Source organism: Euleptes europaea, chromosome 3, assembly GCF_029931775.1.
Source record: "Euleptes europaea isolate rEulEur1 chromosome 3, rEulEur1.hap1, whole genome shotgun sequence".
Classification (NCBI taxonomy): Eukaryota; Metazoa; Chordata; class Lepidosauria; order Squamata; family Sphaerodactylidae; genus Euleptes; species Euleptes europaea.
The window spans coordinates 83,674,918-83,697,418 of record NC_079314.1 but is presented as its reverse complement, the minus strand read 5'-3'; the positions used below and the strand labels follow the sequence as shown (position 1 = coordinate 83,697,418).

At 41.4% G+C, this 22,501-nt stretch overlaps 1 protein-coding gene across 1 annotated transcript in view; it reads right to left on the bottom strand.

Moving 5' to 3' along the window:
• The window catches only part of CFAP54 (cilia and flagella associated protein 54), a 159,377-nt gene extending 137,262 nt beyond the window's left edge, over positions 1 to 22,115 (bottom strand). Inside the window, exons 1-16 of the mRNA XM_056846527.1 lie at positions 21,916 to 22,115; positions 20,809 to 20,914; positions 16,425 to 16,571; positions 13,861 to 14,032; positions 12,287 to 12,345; positions 10,742 to 10,885; positions 9,389 to 9,499; positions 8,999 to 9,100; positions 8,418 to 8,616; positions 8,181 to 8,183; positions 7,832 to 7,915; positions 4,631 to 4,743; positions 4,365 to 4,536; positions 3,135 to 3,205; positions 2,147 to 2,161; positions 428 to 553 (exon numbers count right to left, since the gene is read on the bottom strand). Of these exons, the coding sequence (XP_056702505.1) occupies positions 428 to 553; positions 2,147 to 2,161; positions 3,135 to 3,205; positions 4,365 to 4,536; positions 4,631 to 4,743; positions 7,832 to 7,915; positions 8,181 to 8,183; positions 8,418 to 8,616; positions 8,999 to 9,100; positions 9,389 to 9,499; positions 10,742 to 10,885; positions 12,287 to 12,345; positions 13,861 to 14,032; positions 16,425 to 16,571; positions 20,809 to 20,914; positions 21,916 to 22,115 (1,824 nt within the window). The remainder of the gene's footprint in view (positions 1 to 427; positions 554 to 2,146; positions 2,162 to 3,134; positions 3,206 to 4,364; positions 4,537 to 4,630; positions 4,744 to 7,831; positions 7,916 to 8,180; positions 8,184 to 8,417; positions 8,617 to 8,998; positions 9,101 to 9,388; positions 9,500 to 10,741; positions 10,886 to 12,286; positions 12,346 to 13,860; positions 14,033 to 16,424; positions 16,572 to 20,808; positions 20,915 to 21,915) is intronic.
• Positions 22,116 to 22,501: the final 386 nt, after the last annotated feature.

Sequence of the window (22,501 nt, the reverse complement as noted above, 5' to 3'; positions counted from 1 at the left end):
TACCCTATTTAGGAATTTCACATTCCAGTCGACAGTGTAGTCTTCAATATCCAGAACCTTCAAATTACTCACACAACACTGCTACACCAGTCATAGGGGATGAGGAAACCATAACCTCAATCCCACTCTGGACCCCATCATCCATACCATGCCCATCCAAGTCACCACAGAATACCCATTTCACCAAGATCACCACTATCTGTGCACTGCAAACAACCCCACACTCACAGAGATGCAAAGTGCTCAACTGACTACTCAGTTACAATCGCACATGTATTTGTAACATTTGTTTGGCAAGACCGTCACGACTGCCATTGAGTAGGCAGAGTGATAATGAACATTTTAAAACATTACAAACAATTGTAGACGAACAGGAAATGACAGGATGTTTTGCCTTCCTCAACATACATTTATAATAAGAGATTACCTTGGAAGTTTGGTATTTACGAGCAGTCTTTAAGTAGTTGTCTCCACTCACTAGGATCTTCTGAATTCCCATCTTACACTTTTGCCACAAAAACATTGTTACATCTGTTACCATTTCTCTGTCTGGCTGGAGGCCCTGAGGAAAAAGCATTTTTTCAACAGTTTCATATACAACTACTGATTAATTGGCAATGGCAGAGTACGCGCATCAGTTTGTATTTCACCATATTAGCCTTTTTTAAACTTAAAAATAATGATCCTTGCATTACTTTAGAAGTGTGGTTATTCCTGCCTGGTTACATGCCATGCATGTTTGAAACAGGAACATCCCATTGGAGTAGGAGTTGACATGTTTACTTGTCATGTCACCACTACTCACCTCCAGGAACCAACGTCACTGGAATGGGAAGTAACCATGACTCTCCCTCCAACTGGTTTTCCCACTTGTTCTGAAACAACTTCAACTAATTAATCAATGTATTTAAAATATTTATATCCCACCTTAGCTCCTTAGATTCAAAGCAGCTAGCAAGGCAACAATTAGATACAAACACATTAAAAAATGTAACAGTCCATTAGTAAGATTTTTAAAAACCCACAAAAGACAAAAACAGCCAGTTCCGCCAAAGCAGTTTACCCTCCACCAAACACCCTCTGAAATACAACTATGTTACAAACTTTTCTGAATATGGAAAATGAAGGCTCCCTTCTGCAACCACTCTGGTAAGCCATTCAAGGGACCGCTCCTACCATAGAAAAAGCCATTGGGCACCACAAGGACAAGGCTGTCTGAATAACACAGCTGGTGCATGGGAGTACACTGAGAGATGCAGTTTGGTAAGTATGAGGGCTCTAGGCCATGAAGGTAACAACCAGCACTTTGAATTGAGCCCAGAAGCAAATGGGTAATTGATGCAGAACTAGAATCAATGTACATTTCAAGCAGTTGACCCCAAACAAGAAACTATCCACTGTATTTTGTTTCTAAGACATCTTCAAAAGCAGCACCACACAGAGCACATTGCAGCAGCCTAATCTGGTAGCATGGATCAGCATAGCTAAGTAGGAAGAGCGTACAAACTTGACAAAACTGAAAGTGCTGCTATCAACACCAACCTGTCTATCCATTGGCAAGGCTGGGTCCAAGAGCACCCTCAAGCTCTTAACTTAATCTACCAAAGATCACTCCTATCTGGATTAATTGAGCAATCCTGAATGGGGGGATCGGAGTCACATAGGAGCCAGCGTGACCCTGTGTCAGCATCCATGCCACTTTGTGCTGTGATAAGTGCCTTTAGGCAGCTTCCAAAGTCCTTTCGGCTGGGGAACACCCCTTTAAGCAAAACAGCTGGCGTAGCCCCATGAAACTCAATGGGTGAGTTTCACGGGTTTTTTTTATGCTGTCTTAATTTTCATTTTTCAGCAGAGAATCCTCTCAGGGGGCGGTGCAGCTGTGTCATCCACGGCTGTCGACTACCCCTCCTTCAGGAATGGGTTGTAAGTTTTTGTTTCCTTCAGCCGCTTGATTACAACCTCAAGACACTGGCTCAGAATTTTCACACCGGCTTCCAGAAGCTTAGTTAATGTAATATAAAGCCAGATGCCATCCGCATATCGGCAGCAACCCACTCTGAAACTCTAGTTGTTCTTTTAAACAAACAAAAAGTTCTTTTAAAACAAAAAGACCTTTGGCATACCACACACATTAGGTCTCAACTACCTCATTCTGCTTCTCCTATTTATTTTCTGCCAACACAAAAATTACATAGCAAAGGTTGTCACTTTTATACTGAACATTGGTTGGCAACCTGAAACTATGAGTCAGTTTTAACTGTAGCACTGAAAGAAGTAAAGCTGTAGCACCACCTACAGCTTTGGTAGATTCAGTTATGAGTCTGGAGAAATGCCTAGATTCGGCCTTGCGGATAGTGTTGCTAAAAATGTGTTTCTTCAGTTACATGTAGCTTGTGGTTAAAATGTTACTAAACAGTATTTATTTATTTATTTTTAAGTTATAAATACCATGGTTTAACATTGTTTTAATGGCACCACCCGCATCTGGACGACACTGGAAACGTGTGTTGAACACCTACTATATATTGGATTGTAGGTAGATACCTACATCACGAACTACTGCTTGGCAAGGCAGATATCCTGTATTTTCCAATAGGTCTTCCAGCCCTTTTGCATGTTATTCCATTTCAAACTGTTCAGTGAAGCTGGCACTAACTTATTCCACCATTTTGCATTTAAAGGATTGAAGATGTAGTTATGGATCACCTTATACTTCAAAAATGTACAGTTTCTACTGTTTTTGTCATTTATGTCTCTGGGTTCATATTAAAAACACACTTGTAATGCTGACTATCTGAACCTGTGTGGCTCATTTCAAAGATGAGCCTGTACACACAGGTAGCAGGCTACATATGCTACTCTCTTTTCTACAAGCTCCTATCACATCAAAGTTTTTAGTACTAATGTCTGTTCTCCGGCTTGCAGTTTTTTTGTTTTTTAAAGTTGTCTGCTTTCTTTGGAAGTGTTATGTTGCCTTCTAGAGTATTAAAAAGCTAAAGAGATCAAATTTTTAAAATTGATGTAACATCTACATACTAGTTTTTTCTAACAATGTGCATCTTATTTTGATTTTAATTTATTGAGCATATGATCACTAAATACTTCATACATCAGTGGCCACAACTTTACTATACCTCTTTACAGATGCAGGAATAGAGTGTCCTTGCCAATCGAAAAAGATCATCTGTTGTTTCTCCAGATTTTCCTAATGCTTGTACAGTTGTAATTTGTTGACAGAGTGGGGAGGGGGAAATTATTTGATTTAAAGCAGTCAGTTTCATAAAATACAATTTAAATTCAATGTAAAATAAAACTACATCAGCTGAGATTTCAATCTATGAAGAGTAGTGAAAATAAAGAACATTCTCTGTTAGTTAGTATCAGTAAATAAATATTTAAAGGTGGCAGAGAACATATGACCATTTAAAATCTATTAAAAATCATGGTTTTTATGTGTCAGGTGATATTAACAAGACATCGCTTGCATACAAGCAATATATAGAAAATAATTCCCCCCACTCTTCTCCCTGCTAAATAATAGGCTGTGCTTTCTGGATGTGAAATAAATTAACAGCTCAATCCAAAATTTAGTGTAGCAACAAATAAATTACACAAGATTTGAATAATAATTGCTGTAGTGATACAATGTCACATGGCCTAATGCAACAGCACTTCAAGGACACCAACAGTTACATTTGCAAATAGAATTAAGGGTATTACAGCGCAATCCTGAAGGGGGGGTAGATACAGTGGGCTTGGAAACAGTGCAGCCACGCCGCCTCCTGAGCAGCTTGGAGGCCCGGTGCAGAAGGGGAAAATGTATTTCTCCCCAAACCCCATGTAAAAGCCCCACTGAGTTACATGGGGTTGTGTCTCCCTTTTTGCAGGTGAAAGTTTGCGTCTCCAAAAGGGAGCGTTCCCAAAGCAAGAGGGCTTAGGGAGTTGACTAAATTAAACCTGCCCTCGAGAATGCCCTCTTTTGTGCCAGAGGGAGCCCTTGCGCTGGAGAAACATTGCTGGCGAAGTTCTGCCAACACCCCTGTCTCGCACTGCCCCGCCACTCCCCAGCACCAGCATAACTGGTCCTGCGCCTGCATTAGTGCCAGTTTAGCCAGCACGTGACACTAATGCCAGCGCAGGGGTCACATCAGCTCCTAAGGGTATTCACCACCCCCCTTGAGGATTGCTCTGTTAGTCGCATTTGGGGAAATGTCAAGCAGTAGATTAGTATTTATTTATTATAGTTACAAGAAACCATAGAGGGCACTTTATAAAAACGTTCTTATGATCTTGGACTAAAATGCTTTAATGAAATCTCTAATATAAACTATTTCAGCTGACAGATAACTACAACAATGACAAACCTTGAAATGCAATGGATTTTCTCCGTGAGCCTCGAGCAAAAATTACATCTTTGATACTATTTTCTTGAACACACATATTATGCCTTGGTTTTCTTGGAGATAGTAAAGACTGCATTATAAGCAGTAATTTCAGTTCTGCTTCTGCCTTCTTCCTTACTGAATTATCTTGACTCTAACAAATATTTAGAGAAGGAGATTTTATATAGGCCTCGATGTATTGGGGAAAAATACAAATTAAATAATTCTGATACAGTACATTAGGTTACCTTAATAAAAGTAAAAAACAATCCAGCTGCTTGATCAAATGCATCCCATTCTTCATAGCTGAAAGCCATCTTCACAAACCTCAAGGCTGCATCAGCAGTAACAGCATTCTTCCCTACAACCATAATCCAAAATGTGGAAAAATTAGGAATGCAAAACATAAAACTTTTAAGCAACTAAGCTACAAGTGTTGATCTATTCATTTATATAACACTGTAAACAAGTGACACTCATTCAGTGGCTCGGGAACCACATGTGGTTTTTTGACATGCCACCTATGGCTCTCTTGAGAACTGTTTCCCATTGCACCACCCCATGTTTTAGAAGAGTAGACAATTTTTTCGGTCGGGATAATTTATCATTTTTATGGGTATGGCCAAAGATAAAGCTCATGGCTTTATTTTTAAAACAAAGCACAACTTGTCCATCCATGACAACAATACCAAGGTCGTGGAAACATAGTGGTTTTGTGTATGAGGCCCAGTCAATAAATGTAGCTGAATCTGGTGTTGCGTACCACTGCTGAATACTAACCCCTCAAACAAAACTTCTTGCAAGTAGAAAACCTAGCATGAAGAGAGGTTCTGCCCACTGCTTCTCTTGTAGAAGTACAGTCAACCCTGAAGGGGACTTGAAGATAGCGAAGCATTTATTTTGTAACATCCAGACTAAAAACAGGTCTGGAGAACTTGCACACTCCTGTGCATCAGAACACTGACTTGCAAGCCCCTTCCCCTCACTCCAGACACACAAAGGCTGGCTAAAATTCAATGGCAGTGGGGAGAGATAACTCTATCGGATCAACTGATTAAAAGGGTTACATTATAGGTATATATTATTGTTCAGGGTGGTGTGCAGAGCATACAGTGGTCATATGCCTCTTAGCTGTTGGGAATTGCAAATGTGGTTCTCCAAGACCCACAGAGTGATTATCTCTGCTGGAAACTCTGGAAACTTCAGCTGGCCCAAAAAGTGGCAGAAAAGCTACTGTCAAGGCAAGATGCAGGGATCATATCACCACTGTACTAAAAGATCTGCACTGGCTGCCCATCTGTTTCCAGGCACAATTCAAAGTGCTGGTTCTTACCTTTAAAGTTCTAAATGGCTTGGGGCCAAGGTACTTGAAAGACCCCCTCCTTACACACTGTCCTGCTTACTAGCTAAGATCCTTCTCACTGGCCCTACTCTCTGTGCCCCTGCCTTCAAAAGCAAGGTAAGTGGTGAACAGAGACAGGGCTTTCTCAGCAATAGCACCGTACCTATGGAATACCCTTCCCCTTGAGGCTCACCTGGCACCTACTCTACTCTCTTTTAGTCACCAAGCTAAAATGTCCCTTTTTTCCTAAGCATTTAATTAAGGAATTGATCTTATAACACCAGTTTCATAGTCTGCTTCTGCCCTGAGAACTGTTTCATGAGACTTGTTTTAAGGGGCTCAGTGTTTTATGCAAAGTTTTAAAACACCTTTATGGTGTTTTATGTTTTTACTATGTTTTACTTGTAAATGCCTTGAGCAGGTTTTCTGGAGAGGAGGCACAGAAATGTTCTAAATAAAAAGTCACTTCAATAACAGGAAGTTAGGAAACATCGCAATAACCTAACAGTGGATGGGGAGGTCAATCAATACAGGGGAGGGTTGCAGCAGGAAGGGAATATCAAGGCTGGGGCAGAAAAGAGCAGGATGAGATGAGGCCAAAAAGACAAGGGAGAAGGAGAGGAGGAAATCCTTCCTCCCCTTTGCGAGGTCTGTCTTTAAGGCACTTTTGCATATTGTGATCTGACAGTAGGAGTAAGTCAGTGGCTTTGAGGAATGCTGTGTTGTGAGAGTGGAGTTATCAAGCTGGACAGCAAGTTGCTATTCCAGGGCAATTCTCCTCAAGGGCAAAGGACGGTTCACACTGAGGAAGATGAGGGTGATGGCAATTGTCAGACTAAAGTAAGGAGGTGAGAAGGGGAAAGGGTGTGAAGTGCAGCGTCTTCTCAACTTCTCTCCCTGAAGGCACAACATGGCCCTTCCTTCTGCTGCTTAGTCCGCTGATGTGCTGCCACGGCACTACTATGAACAACCACCTCTCCCACAGGGTCAGGTCCTTTTTTCCAGCCTTTATTTGTTTTGCTTGTTTTGTTGCTTTATATTTCACCTTTCTGTTCAAACACTTTACATAGCTCACAATTAATAAACTGCATGACACTTTAATACGTACATGTTATTTAGACATATTTATTTATTTTCATATTAGGTCTACCTGTTCCACAGGGACTCAAGGCATATTACAAGTACGATAGAGCTACTCAGCCAATCAGTACCGTATATACTCGCGTATAAGCCGAGTTTTTCAGCCCAAAAAAAGGGCTGAAAAAGCGGCCTCGGCTTATACGCGGGTCAATACGGTAAGGGAGGGGAGGGGGCAGGGGGGAGGAGGGAGGAGGGAGGGGGCAACTTACCGCCGCCGCCATCGCCGCCGCCACCGCTGCCGGGCCCATGCGGCTTCCCCTGGCCAGGAGCGCCCTGTGAGGGCCTCCTGCGGCCGCTGCAAGGCCGCGCAGCTGCCGCCGCCGGGCGCGCCCGGCTCCCCCCGCCCTGGAAGGGCCGGGGGAAGCCTGATGCGGCCTCTGGAAGGCCGTGCGGCCGCCGCCACCAGGCGCACCTTGCTCCCCCCGCCCTGGAAGCCTCCTGCGGGGGGCCCGCCGCCGCCACCACCGCCTTCGCCGGGAGCCCTGTCAGGTAAGCCTGCGGGGGGGGAGGGGTTATAAGCCGACCCTCGGCTTATACGCGGGTGCCTAATTTTTCCCCATTTTGGGGGAGAAATTAGGCACCTCGGCTTATACGCGGGTCGGCTTATACATGGGTATATACGGTAAGCCAAAAATGTGACAACAGCTGAAGGATAACAATATAAAGCCCCACAGAAATGCTGAGTGGGACTGGGAGGTAAGAGTAGACAAGCACTCATTCACTCCTATGCAGAGGAACAATTAGTGAATATATCCTATCAGCCCAGGGTCTAATCTAGAAAGGAAAAAAATGTCTACCAGAGTGGTTATGTAAAATGGCTGTTTATTTCAAAGGAACATGAATGAAAAAACCTTGTGTAGAAAACGTTAGAAGGGGAAGCTTAACATTGGGGAAAACATTCCCTTGAAACAGAACTGTTTTAAAAATGGTCCGAGAAATTACTTAAGAATAAAAATAATGAATTTACCTGCTAATATTAGCTCCATAAGTGATGATGATGATGCAGTTATTACACCAGGATGGTCAGTGGATGAGATTCCATGTATACCACCTGTAACAGAACTAACTTGTTAGTTCTTTCCATTTGAACAGTTAAATTTGTTAAGTTTTAGTGCATTAAAAATAATATAATTTAAAAATGCATTTCTTTCACATCTGTTAATTAACAAAATGCTTTTCAGTAACAATTCAAAGCCATTTTAAAGTAAGTTAGCTTGCTCAAATTCATTATTGTCTCCCAGGGTCAGCCCTGGTTAGTATTTGGATGGGAGACCACCAAGGAATACCAGGGTTGCTGTGCAGAGGCACTGGCAAACCACCTCTGTTAGTCTCTTGCCATGAAAACCCCAAAAAGGGGTCGTCATAAGTCGGCTGCAACTTGACGGCACTTCACACACACACAACTTTGTACAGGATTGCTCTGTTAAGTACCTCTGGTATTGGTTAAAAGAGGGAAAAAAGGAATAAATTTAGTTTTCCTTATGTTCTATTGTCGTAACTCTACTTCTCTATTTAGATGATTTTCCAAAAGTATCATTTTTTAATTCAATTACCTGAAAGAATGTCCACGCCTGCAAAAAAGAGCTCTGAAACCACATCACGAATTTCTATTTCATCAGGAACAGGAGGACTAGGGACCAGTGTCCTCCTGTTTCTATCAAACAGAGCTTCCAATATAGCAAAAAAATGAGATGAATTACAGTCAAAGAGTTCCAGTAGTAGCCGTTCTGTGATTGTACGAGGCCATGGCAGCTAAATTAGAGCAAAAACAAAACATCAAGAACCACTTACATTTCAAATAAATCATTATAGAGTAAATCACGTCCTCCATAATACTGCAAGTAAAAACTTCAAGACTGAAAGTAATTCCATAATAGTATGGTATGGTCAGAGTTCAACTAAATTTATATAAATTATTACACTTAATTAAAGTTTTTCAAGGAAAGTTCTGCTTATTGATATTTTACTCAAAATATGAAGCAAGTCTTTAAGAAACAGAATTTCTAAAGAAAACTAATTTATAGGGAGCTGCAGAAATCATTCCCAATTTTTGTGTATATGTGCAGAATCATAAAACTGACTATTAAACACAAATCAAAATTTTTAAAAACTGCCACAAAATACCAAAACTTACATATTGTGCTTCTCTTAGATTAGTTCTCAGTCTTGTTCGAACAACCCCTTTTGGTTTTCTTCTGGGTTCAAATGCAGATCTTTTGAAGATCATTGTAGCCATCTGTCCCAAAGAGGGGGAGGGAAAAGTAGAAATGTTTATATTATCTGCCTGTTTAAATAGACAGTTTGCTTTTGTTTTGTTTTCAATTTTATTCTAACCAACTCAAACAACCATAAACAAATTAAAACATTAACACTTAAACACAATACAACAATGGATACGAAACATGCCATTCAAAGTTACAATTCTACTGTCAACCTCATTGAACTACATTACTCTTTGTTTATCATATATTCTTCCATATCAGTTATCACATTTAAATAAGCAATTTGCATAAAATATTCATACCTTCACAGTGGCTTCTTTGAATATTTGCTTTGTTTCAACACTTAATGATGAACTCATGTTTTCTAGTTTTTTTAGTTCATCAATTTTGATCAGACCACGGCGTGCAAATACCTACAGAATAAAAATATGTTTATAACTTGAGTATGTGAGGTTATTTTAGTGTAAAACAAGTGGGGTGGGCAAAGAAAAGGAATGGCAATAATTACCTACTTGAGTCCAACTGTCCTCAAGCATTCAGGTTTCCTATGCCCATCATCCTAAAGTTAGCTTCCAGCTAGGAAGTCCCATAGGAGATAGCAAAGCTGAGAAGGTTACCATGAAACAGGTCCAATCAATAGTGGGGATACTTAAAATCTATGATTTATAGCCCATTCCTGGGGGGGGGGGGATAGATCTGTGGCCGCCGAAAACAAAAACAATGACAAAACCAAAAAGGGGAAATGTTCCCATAGAGCAAAGCGAACCAACACCACCAAAAATGTGGTGTACCCACAAAGCAGCTCAAGGGTCCAAAGGGGTTCCCGGGTCCAAAGGGGTTAGGAAGCTGCCTAAAGGCAGCATCGCCTCCAGGAATGCCCCCCCTCCATGCCAGCGCAGGCTCCCGTTTCTGAGATTTCGCTGCCGGCGTAGCAGCACCGGCAGCAGAGCGGCTTTCTGGTGCGAGCATGTTTGCCCCTTATTCGGTGATAAGGTGGCACCTACACTGGCGCAGGTTCACACCACCTTCTAAAGAGCTCCAGCCCCCCTTCAGGATTATAGCCTAAGTGCTTAAAACTGAGGATACAGATAAACAAGAAGGGAGAGGGAGCAAAGCTGTGAGTTGAGTAGGGAGCACCTACCAGGGAGATTGATTAATGAACTGGAAAAGTAGGCTAGGGACAGGATAGGAAGGAGCATTTTGAGGTCAAAGAAGAAGAAAAGTTGGCTTTTACATCCCAATTTTCTCTACCTTTTCAAGGAGTCTCAAACCAGCTTATAACCGCCTTCCCTTCCTCTCCACAAAACAGGCACCTTGTAAGGTAGGTGGGGCTGAGAGAGTTCTGAAAGAACTGTGATTGGCCCAAGGTCATCCAGCAGATTTCACATGTAGGAGTGGGGGAATCAAACCTGGTTCTCCAGATTAGAGTCCACAGCTCTTAACCCCTACACCATACTGGTGACTAAATATACAGACAGAATCAGCCATAAATATATGGCAAAGTATCAACTAGTCCCTTATCACAGCTGAATCAAAAATATCCTCTGTTAATACAGAGACCTTTATAGAAGCTCCCAAGAGCAGTTTGTTTTCCTGTAAATCTTATACAACTTTTAATAAAAACTGAAATATGTTTCACAATAGTAAATTGCTACCTCTCCATGAATGCCCAACTGGCAGTCATAGTAACACTGGCAAACAGCAGCATAAAGTGTGGTCCTCCATGTCAAGTAATGCACAGCTAAAAGTGGAACTGATGACTCCATACATACACAGGCCCACAGTAAATATTCTAGCACCTGTTAAAAAATACAACTATAAATTAAGGCATAATATTATACAACAGAGTATATTAATCTGCTTAGTGCATATTATGTAATTATATATTTATAATCACATTATATTAAAATGGTAGCTTTATGCAACTGTACTATGGGAGATTGCTGTTTATGCTCAAAAGCCATCAGAAATACAAACTATGTTTGAAGAAAATTACATTGCTGAAAACTGATTTAAATGTGCAGCAGGCTAAGGCAGAAGCATTTTCCCATGGGACTCTGCCCTTGCAGTGTCCTTTTTAAACTGGCCTGCTACCTGTGCAAAGCAGTTCTGCATGTTATAGAGTACAAGTAGCTGCCCATCTTAAATGAGACGCAGTGCAGGACAAGTCTTTTTCCTCAGTCAGCATCATGTTTAATCAGTCAGCATCATGTTTAATCAATGTTTAATTAATACAATGTTTAATCAATACAAAGGAACGAGTCACTTATACAGTGCTATTCTAGTTGTTGTTGCATATAGCATCATGTTTAAAGCAGACCTGAATGGGAGGCTAACGTCGACAAACATAGCACAGGCTTTAAAAAGCCACTTGCCTAGTCTCCTGTGATAAGGAAGAATCTCAGCCAGGTGACCAAGCAAGGAAGCGTTTATAAACTGGAAGATTTTTTTCCCTTTTATTTTCTTGCAGTCAGATTTTGAGTGTATGACATACATTAAATTGGCAATACATAGGCAAATAGGCTAGAAGCTTTTGTGGACTTTATTTGCAAGTCTTTTATTTTCAACCCACCTATCATTAACGTTCTAAACACAGGTTTCACCCAAGCAGGTCGCTACAAGTCACATAACTATTTCACTATTTTAAAAATCCACTTGATGGCACTACAGCTTAACTTAAATACACCTAGTAGAAAAATCATCCATATCAGAATGAGACGCATTGCATTTAGATTGGAAATTTATTATCACATGTATTTATTTACACTGATAGCTATTCTGAAATCAAAACACTAATCAACATTTACCTGCTTGTATAACTTCCTTTCATTTTAATCCAAATTTTGGGTTGAGTACAAATCATGCAAAATACGAACTAGGAAAGCTTATATTTACAGTACAAAGTCTACAATTCTCTAAAAACCTTATGAATAAATAAATCCTTATAAAATGTTGATCTTAACAGGAGACTACTACAGGTTGTTTGTTTTTTATAAATCCCACCCAGAAGACCTCAGCTGTTCTTCTGGCCATATAAGTCTGCTCCCTAACATAAAACCTAAGCCTCTCTCTCTCTCTTCGAAGAGGCTGCACCCAAAAAATCCAGAGTGGCTACTAACGTAGCTCATGATAAACTATTTCTATTTGATTTGACATACAATTTGAAGAGAGATAAATGTTTCCAATTTATCTTGCCATACCTTAGCAGATTGACCAACAGTCATCAAATGTCTACATATGGTATACATATAAATTGTACCTGTAAGAACAAATATATAATTTTAATATGTTTAAATACTTGTATATATTTATCTGTCATTTGCATGCTGATTTTTCACCAAAGGGACCAAAACTGAACAATATCAAAACAGAATCCATCAATTTAAACAAGTAATATAATTAAACAAAACAAACAAATCAGGGCTCGCCCTAATCCTCCCCCTGGCTGTGAGGCTTCCTAATCCTTCCCCAGGATGTGAGCCACAGATTAACAGCAATGGGACAGGTGCCCTTTGACTCTTCCCTTGGTTTATACCTTCTTAACTACTTTTGGCCCCCACCCAGTCTTTAAGTACTTGCAAGGAGAAAACAAAACATAGCCCAGATATAACTAAGCTGCCACCAGCTTGCCACCAGTTTTTTAAATTTGTCAGTACTTATTTGTTTGTATTAAAATTATCACGCGAGTATGTGCATATATGGCAAAATAACAGTATAAGCAAGAGGGTTTTTTATTCTGAAGCTTGAAAATAGAGCATAGATTATTACTGTTTACTAATTAATCCACCTTTCCCAATATCAAATTTTTTTCATTTGCATTATTTGGAGTATCTGATAATGTTCTGGGTAACATAATGAGAACACCTCGAGCAAAATGCACAACACTTGCATTAAATGATCATTAAATGGTTGGACAGTCTCATGAAATCATGCCACCTTTTTATGATTCAAGAAGTCATGGTTTATTTCTAAGCTTTAAGAATGTACAGCCCAATCATGAAGGGGGGCAGATCCATGGTGGACCTCCTCAGGGGCTTTCCAGCCACCATGGAGGCTAAAAAAAGCTGTTCAAAAATAAAAAAACTAAAAAAGGGGGGAAATCCCCCATTGCCTACAATGGGTCTGTGCCGCTGAAAAAGATGGCGCAGCCCTGCCGCCACTCAAGGGGGCATTCCCAGGGTGAAAGGACTGTGGAAGCTGCCTAAAGGTAGCTCCACCCCAGGAACACCCCCCATGCTGGTGCAGGCTTTCCCTTCCAAGAAATCCCTGTTGGTATGCCTGCTCTGGCGGCGGGGCCCACCGCCAGCTGGACACCAGTGTATTTGCTCCCATGCCAGCGTAGGTGCCACCTTATTCCACAATAAGGTGGCACCTATGCCAGCGTGGGGTCATGCCAGCTCCTAAGGAGCTTCCCCCCCCCTTCAGGAATGGGTTCATAATTGCCAATATATGTACAGTGTCTTCACACAAAAGTATTTCATGCTATTCATATCAGTTTTTAATTTAACAAGTTTCTACATTTTCAGTATTCATTTGTTTGCAATGAAATTGTCACTGAAGTATGCACATAAACAGTAATTTGCAAAAGCTCGACACGGGAAATGTAACACAAATTAGCAAAATTAAAATTCTTTATAAGTTTCAGTGTTGAAAAGGACCCCGCAAGAGTAAAAACTCTTCTTAAATTGGAGAATTTACTCAAGAACTATTTCTCATGGCTTAATGTGGAAATTATATTTAAAAGTGCAAGTGGAAAGGAAAAGGAGTAACATACCATTATAGACAATCCAACACAAATGCTCATGTGGCAGAGTCATCTGCATGATGAGTCGAAATATGGACAAGATTGTGAAACATGACTTCAAAGACTCCCGATTCAGAAGATCCATATCATTGTTGCATACCATTCTGTACATGCAAATATTCCTTGCTTGCAACACATGGAACTAAAAGGAACCATAATAAATTAAAGTGAAGGATTGCTTCAAATTAGCATGTGGAATTTACACTTCTTCTCTAATTGGCCTCTTTGATTTCAAAGTTTCCTTTGTCATATTAAAGAATCTTTATGGAGAAAACCTTAATAAAGATCCACAGAAACCTAAATGTTACAGTGCTCACTAAGCTGCTACCCCAAAGCAGAGGCAGTTCAAGGAGAATGCCAGGAAGAAGGTTCCCAAGATGTCCTCAAATTTGCACCAGCAACTCCTCTAAAAGACCAGGAGGTAACCCTCACCCCTAAGTGGGAAGACTGCCCCCCAAGCCCATGGTTGAGCTTGGTATATTCTCCAGTCCCTCCCCACCAATACAGTTTGTCCGTGCTGTGCAGTGTCCACACAGAACATTGTGCAACCCTTCCACCGAAGCAGGAATTCTGCTCCCCACCCCATGGCTGAGCAGTGCAGGCTCTACCAGGAAACTTATGCAACACCTCTGGCACATGCCATGGTCTGTGATGCACACTGGCCACCTGCACCAACATGATTTTCACAACCCAATGCAATTTATTTATCTATGTAATTTATTTATCGCTCCACCCTTCACTTTCCGTTTAACCACTGTATAGTATTAATATTAATATTAATTTTCTCTGAAGTAGCCCAGATGGAGGATGACCAACCAAGACCAGTGACAGAGTGGTCCCCTGCAACTTGTATGGCAAATACCCAGAATAGAAAGCGTCGAGTGGCAGTGCTGAACAATGTGGCTAAGAGAATGCTGGAGGAGGGCAAGTCAGACCAGGACACAGCTGCAATCCAGAATGAACATTGGATGCAGATGAAAGCACAATGTCATGAAGAGATGCTTGAGGAGGGCGAACATGACAGAAAGGTATTCCGGCAAACAATGCAGCAGAACATGACTGTCCCTTGGGAAAGTGCCAGTTTCCCCCTCCCTTATACAGAGATGTTCACCAGTAGTTAACAATAGTTGTCCCATGAACCACCATATCAGCTATCTGTTTCTCTTGTCCACCTTTTTTGCCACCACTCAGGCCTCTGACTTTCTCAATCCTAGACGAAGTTTTCCCCATCCATTCTTGCTTTGTTGGTCCCTAATTCCTTTCTAGCTCATCTCCTCTGACCTTCCTTTACTAGGATTCTGCTTTTTTCCAAGTACCCAGTATCTACCTTCCCTTTTCTCCCATATAATGCTTAATCAGAGAAAAGACTCTCTAGGGCATCCCCAGATCTTGATTTCAACGTAGAGGATGGAATTGTCTCCCAGTCCCTGAGCTACTGAATTTCTTTTCATGCATCTGTTGCTCATTCATTACTTGTTGATCATAAGGGATTTAGAAGTCTTCTATTGTAGAAACTCAAGATTTTTTACCTTCAAATGACCAGAAAACTACAATCTTTAACACATAACAGAAAACATTTAAAGCCTTTCCAAGGGAAGATTTGCTGAACTGGAAATGTATGGCTGAGCTGGTTAACAGCCCTTGGTCCTAACGAGGGGAATGTGTGGTGTGGGGAGTGGTATCTTCCCAGGGGAAAGCTAGAAACATGGCTGAATTAGAGAGAAGGGGTCAGAACTGAGTGACAAAGTCTTAATAGATTTTTAAATTGTATCAGAACATTTCAAAATCTTTGGTTCGACTGAGACAAAAATTATAAGAAGTGTAAGAAAATATTTAATGGAAGCACAAATGAGTATGTTCCATTTTTTCATACCTGCATGAAGATGCTGGTAAAATCTGATCTCACAGTTTATATAATCCTTGCATGGAAGCTCTAAAAACCACTGTATACAAGCCCTTAGTATTGTGTTACCAAAGGGAATTGAAAATTACGGACAATTTCTGCATTTAAAGAACAAATCTGGCTATTAACTAAGGGATTCTATTTTTTAGCTGTTTTATTATTTGCTCTTTTATACTGCACTTTTTTAAAGCAACTCTTTATTATTGATAGTGTTGTTTTTATGATTTTATTTTATTGTTTTACTCTGTGAGCTGCCTCAAGCAAAACTCTGGAGAGGTGGCATACACACTTTCTGAATAAATAAAAATCAACAATATGAAGCATATTAGTTGGATAATGACAACTGGATAATGCTAAAATAGTAAAATGTTGAGCAAAACACCATAGTTTAAAAATAGCTTCAGAAGATAGCCATGTTGGTCTGCAGTAGAACAGCTAGATTCGAGTCCAGTAGCATTTTAGAGACCAACAAGATTTTCAGGGTAAAAGCTTTCAAGAGTCAAAGCTCCCTTTGGTATCCAACGAAGGGAGCTTTCACTCCTGAAAGCTTAAACCCCGAAAATCTTGTTAATCTCTAAGGTGCTACTTCAGTCAAATCTAAAAGTTTAAAATATATTTTGTCAGTACTTACTGTAACTGCAGCTGTTTTATCTCTAACTCCATTTGGGAAAAAACTAGACTGAAACTGATGCACATCTAATTCAGGCACGTCGATGTCTATGGTACTGATCTGTTGAAGATACTGCCCATAGCACTGTACAAGTGCCAGCTTATATTCCTGGAAACAAACACAGGGAGTTGCATGTTTATTTACATTTTTATATACTATCTGCTACAAAACATTTGGGAGAAAATAAATCTTATCAAGAACAGCCAATATACCATTCTGTAATGATGAAATGATGATGAGTGATGGCATACCTGTAACTTATGCCAGCCTGCAATTGTGCCACTGCATTTCACATTACTTGACGCTTTTAAACATCTTTCAGGGCAATCCTACATAAAGTGAATTGCAGTAATCCAATCTGGATGTCATCAGGAAATGGATAACCATAATCAGAAAGGAAAAGTCACAGCTAAAGCTTGGCAAAAGCACTGGGTCTCTCAGAAGACAACTGTGTTTCCATTAAAATTCCAGATCTAACAATACCCATGAGCCACAAACCCATTCTTTTTTGGGGGAAATACAAAACTGTCCAAAACAGGCCTACTCCACACTCTTCCATAGCTGTACTTTCAAGCAACAGCATCTTAATCTTTTCTGGACACAGCTTCAGTTTATCAGTCTTCAATCAATCCACTGCCACTTCCAGGTATTCGTTTATGTCTTCAAATGCCTCACATACCTCGGAGAAAAAGGAGAAGTAGAGCTGGGTATCATCAGCATACTGATGATGCCAGATTACAAATGTCCAGATGATCTCATACTGGTTTCAAGTAAACGTCAAACAACATGGAGGGCAACACAGAAGTCCACAGTACAAGTGCCACTAGGCCGAGCAGATATCCCCTAACAACAGTTTCTGATACTGACTTCTCAGACAAGACAAGCCACTGGGACACAGCGCTCCTGTCAAGAAACTGGCCTTGTCTTGGCCTTTCACATTTTGGTTCAAGCTTTTGGGCCTAGTCAAGTTACTGAAGGCTCCTTGCTGAGAAATTAATGTCATGACTTGCGGTTTCCACAGAGAGATAATGGATGAGATGGAGCCAGGGATGAGATGGAGCCAGTGATACCATGGGCCAGGAAGCACCAAGGTCAGAGATAAAGAGGGAGTTTTGCACTCACATTCTACCTCATTAGCACAACGAACCCTGGGCATGTGTGAGCTGCTTGATTGTGAGTATGTGCCAGCTGCCGAAGTACATGGTTACATATCACAGCAACACACCTGATTGGCCAAACACAATCAGCCTAGCAGCAGGCAGTCTGGCATAAAGCAAGACCATTCATTCTAGCTTGGACTCCTTCGAGCCATCCTTCCCTCTGGCCATTCTTTTGACTGTAGTTTGGGCCATGAGCAGCTGGAACACCTGCTTCTTGGATTTTGGATTTGGAGTTCTTTCTGGACTCTGTACCTTCAGTCTGAGCATGGAACATCCGGGTCAGAGGATTCAAGCTTGAATAAGTATTCTAGGGTATTTAATTTTATTATTTCCTTCCCTGCTTTGCACTGCTTCTATATTTGTATACTTTTGCACCTTTCTTTTTAATAAACCTTATTAATTATACTCCTGTGCTATTATATGGTTTTTGGGGCTTCAATCTAAACCCTTGGCCTATTTTGGCTAAAACTACCAGTTGTTTGTGGAACTCAACTTGGAAGTGTCCTATCTTGCAGGGCTGGCTGCTTGATTGATACCCAGTAGAGCTCGAGGCTTGATCCCTCAGTCTTTCAGCTGAGGGTTAGCTTAGAGGGGCTGGTGGTGGCATATTACCCTGGGCAGTGACGATTCACTCCCCAATATTGTGTGTTTTGCTGTTGACCTTCACCTAAAGCCTTCTTGTGGGACAAGTATGCTTTGACATCTGTTCCATTCTGAAACCAAGCTGGAGGCCAGGTTGAATTGGTCTAGATACTCAGCTTCATCCAAAAAAGCCTGGAGTCATACAGCCAACACATGCCTATTTGTTGCATTTCATGTGCTTTTAGCCACACTAGTCACAATTTCCCCTTATATATCCATGGGGACAGCAGTCTTTGACAACTGAGAATTCACTTCATGCATCTAATGAAAAAGGATCTAGTCATGAAAGGTATTCCTGCAATAAAGCTGTTAGTCTTTAATGTAGTACAAAATTCCAAATAGGTTTTGCTACAACAGGCCCACTCATCAGGAATGTATCAATTAATTTACATCAAGACTTCACGTGGTATTAGGTCAAAACTTTTGGTTTTGTTTTTTTTAAGTAGGTTCAGTCCTGACAGAAAATTACTACTGAACATACACAAGAGTGCCTTCCCCCCACCAATAAGCAAATGCAGTATTCTGCCTCCTTGCATATTTAATAAATTCCTGAGCAGGTTATCGCTGGGCACAGACTTAGGCAAAATTTTCAAATACAAGGGCTGAGCACACCAATCGCTTTGTTCCAGGAAGAAACCTCCTCTCCTGATTTTCTCTCCAGCTTGCTTTGCCAACTTCCAGTTACTTAACAAAGATGTATTTTTAAAACAGCTTACCAGAACAATGAGTAAAGGCAACTTCATTTGTTTTAAGTTGATTTTGATGTTCTATCAACAGCAAAGGAAAAAATTGGAGCAGAGACCATGAAGGACACACGTAGCTGGAGAATAAGCATATTGCATTCCCTCACAGCTGGCCAGACAAGGAGTCCCAAATGGTGGGGTGAAGGATGAAGTAACAATTAAAGAAGGGGCAGCTCAGCTTGCTCCTCTCAGCATCCCAGACCAAGAGGCACCTGCATGACCCATGCAGAGAAATGTCTCTGCCAGCAAATTGTGGGTATGAGTGTGAACAGCTATAATGATGATATAAGTTTATTGTTACTCCAAAATATATCAGAAATATCAAAGAAAGAATGAGAAAAACTGTATACTCAGAAGAAATCCGAGTAATTTCCTGTGCTATATTTGTTTGAAAGCGTTGAAAGAGGGACATTGCAATGTTGGCAGTTCTCTATTTCTCCTTCTGTATCAGAATAAACTGCTTCACAATTTTACAGGGAGATCACTGCTTCTACACTGCAACCACTTCCTGATCAAATGGAAACAGAATACATAGCAGTGCTTAAAAAGGAAGCAACAACCACGTACAGCCACTGAAACTGCAAATGCAGTTTAGACACCTGCACTGAGTGTGATACATGAGTTGTGAAAAACTGCGTGGAGTTTTAAAGAAACAAAAGCAGACCGTGATTGTATAAACATTGTACTACTCAAAAAGAGGAATTAATTGGCACAAATTTTTCTTGCAATAATCATCCCTTGCCTGACTACTGTTCTGTTACTGACTCAGGAGTTAAAATGTCACCTACTGAAATCACCAGTATTATCATTAACTTCTTACAGCAAGAATTCCTTAGTAAATCCTTAGTAACCTTGACCAATGGAATAAGACTGCACAATGCTAATTCAACTAATGTAACTGTACATGCAACTTTCTCTTCTTTTCTCCTCCTACCAGATTTTCTGTAAGGATGTGAGAGTTTATCTTCTGATACTTAAGACATGATTGCCATCTTATGCCATAAATTATTATATTTGCTTTTCCAGATTGTTTCATAAATAACTTTATTACTGCTGATGCAGATGAAAGTAGGCAGGAAGAAGTAAAGGTTAAGGCTGTCCAAGGCCCTTGCACAGAACGTGGCCATGCGCTAGAAGGGGTGTTGGAAGAGGGTTTTATGGATTCTATGGACCACCAAAGAAGACAAATCAGTAGGTTCTAGATCAAATCAAGCCTGAACTGTCCCTAGAAGCTCAAATGACTTGAGGCTATCGTACTTTGGTCACATTATGAGACAAGAATCACTGGAAATGACAATAATGCTAGGAAAAGTTGAACGCAACAGGAAAAGAGGTATCCAAATTAGATCTATACAGGAAACCACAGCCCTCAGTCTACAAGACCTGAGCAAGGCTGTTAACAATAGGACATTTTGGAGGACATTAATTCATACGGTCGCCGTAAGTTGGAAGCAACTTAATGACACATAACACTCAAACAATGCCCAATATTTTCAATAGTGCTTATTCACACGTAAATGTGTACTGAATTGCAGTACCAGTGAGTCTCATGACAGAATGGGCATCTGAACTCAGATCTCAACAGACATGTTTCACAAAACTAATAACAGTGTGACTATAGTGGATTAGAGCCCGGCTCAACAGATGCACAATCCCTAGCAACAGAAAAAACCTATAAGCAATTATTCACATTTTGATTTGTGTCAAAAATCCCCCCACAACGCAATACAACAGGAGCATATCTTACATTAATTTCCATTTATTTCCCCCACAACGCAATACAACAGGAGCATATCTTACATTTATTTCCATGAGCTGATCACCAACTTTCACAAGTTTTTCTTTGTAATACCTGTCTGGAAATCGGTGCTTGTACTTGTTCCAAACATTAAACAAAGTTGTTGCTCTAAACAAAACAAAAACTATCATATGTTACAGATTAAGTTATGGCAACAGTCTTATCATATCAAGTTAAAAAATGGGAGAAACATGCTATGGCATCTTTTTTCAAGATCCCCTGAAATTCCCAAAATTATAAATAACATCTAAATTAATCTGACTTTGGGCCTCTGAGCGATAAAGTGATTTTATCATAAGATATTTAAATACATTTGATATGGTTATTAAAATGTATTTGTTGCATTTGTTTAATATATTAGTGTATACGTGTGAAAATCATGAAATTCTGGAAGATGTCTGTTCTGCAAGTCTTCTATTATATTTCAATTGATTCATTGGATACAGTGTAGAAATATCATTGGACTGAACAATAACCAGCAACATCAGGAGCAATAAAGCAGATGGGGTAGCCACAAGCCAAGGAAGTGAAATGACATACCGGTAGTCATGATTTTCTAACGCCTGAGAAGGCATGACATTTTGTGACCACTTTCCTAAAAGCATGGCCATGGGAAATACTTTGCCGGTTGACTTTCTGCCTATGGTGCAAAGTGTTCAGGGGGTTGGACGAGAAGGCTCCGCCACATATATTGAGGACCCGAGTTCCCCCCCCCCCATAAAAATAAACAAATGGTGTGGCGGGAATGCCGAACCCTGGAGGCTTTAGCCCACCGTGTGACGATGATGATGGTTGGTGGGGAGAGGCTGTGGCTCAGTGGGAGAGCATCTGCTTGGCAGGCAGAAGGTCCCAGGTTCAATTCCTGGCATCTCCAGTTAAAGGGACTAGGCGAGCAGGTGATGGGAAAGACCCCTGCCTGAGACCCTGGAGAGCCGCTGCCGGTCTGAGTACACAATACTGGCTTTGATGGACCGAGGGGTCTGATTGAGTATAAGGCAGCTTCCTGTGTTCTTCACGTGTTGCCACCGTAAGCGATAAAGGGGCGGCTGAGGCGCCCCGATGGGCGGCAGAAGTGCTTTCGTCACTCCCCCCCCCCCCCGCCGGGTTACCCTCGCCTGTGCAGCTCCTGCGACTTGGGGCCGGCGCTCCCCGCTTCCCGGTTTCGCCGCAAGAAGCTCAGGCCCTCGCGCAGGTCTTTGTCGAAGCTGTCGGCCAACGGGTTCCCCGGGCCCAGCGGCCCGTAAGAGATCGCGGGCGGCGGGGGAGCCGCAGCGGGGCTGCGGCCCCTGCCTCGGGGACCTTCGGCCATGGCGGCTCGCCCGAGAAGCAGCGCGCGCGGTTGCTAGGAAACGGGGCCACGGACCGGGCGACAGCGGCGGAAGGAGAGGGGGCGGAGCCGGAAGAGGGGAGCTGGCGACGTGCGGAGAGAGGCCCGCTCGCGCCGGTTGCCTGCGCTCTGGGGCGCCTTTACTGTACTTCGAGAGAGAGAGAGAGAGATGGGGGTGGGGTATGAATCCATTACGTGTTCATTTGTTTATCTGACACCTTTAAAAGCTGAAAACAGCCTGACTAACCCAGACTGGCCTAAAATCATCAGAGTTTGGACGCCAAGCTCAAGGAGGAGCTGGGTTGCTATGCGGGGACAGGCAATGGCAAACTTATAGCAGCCCTGTAGGGTTCTCATGGCCAGGGACA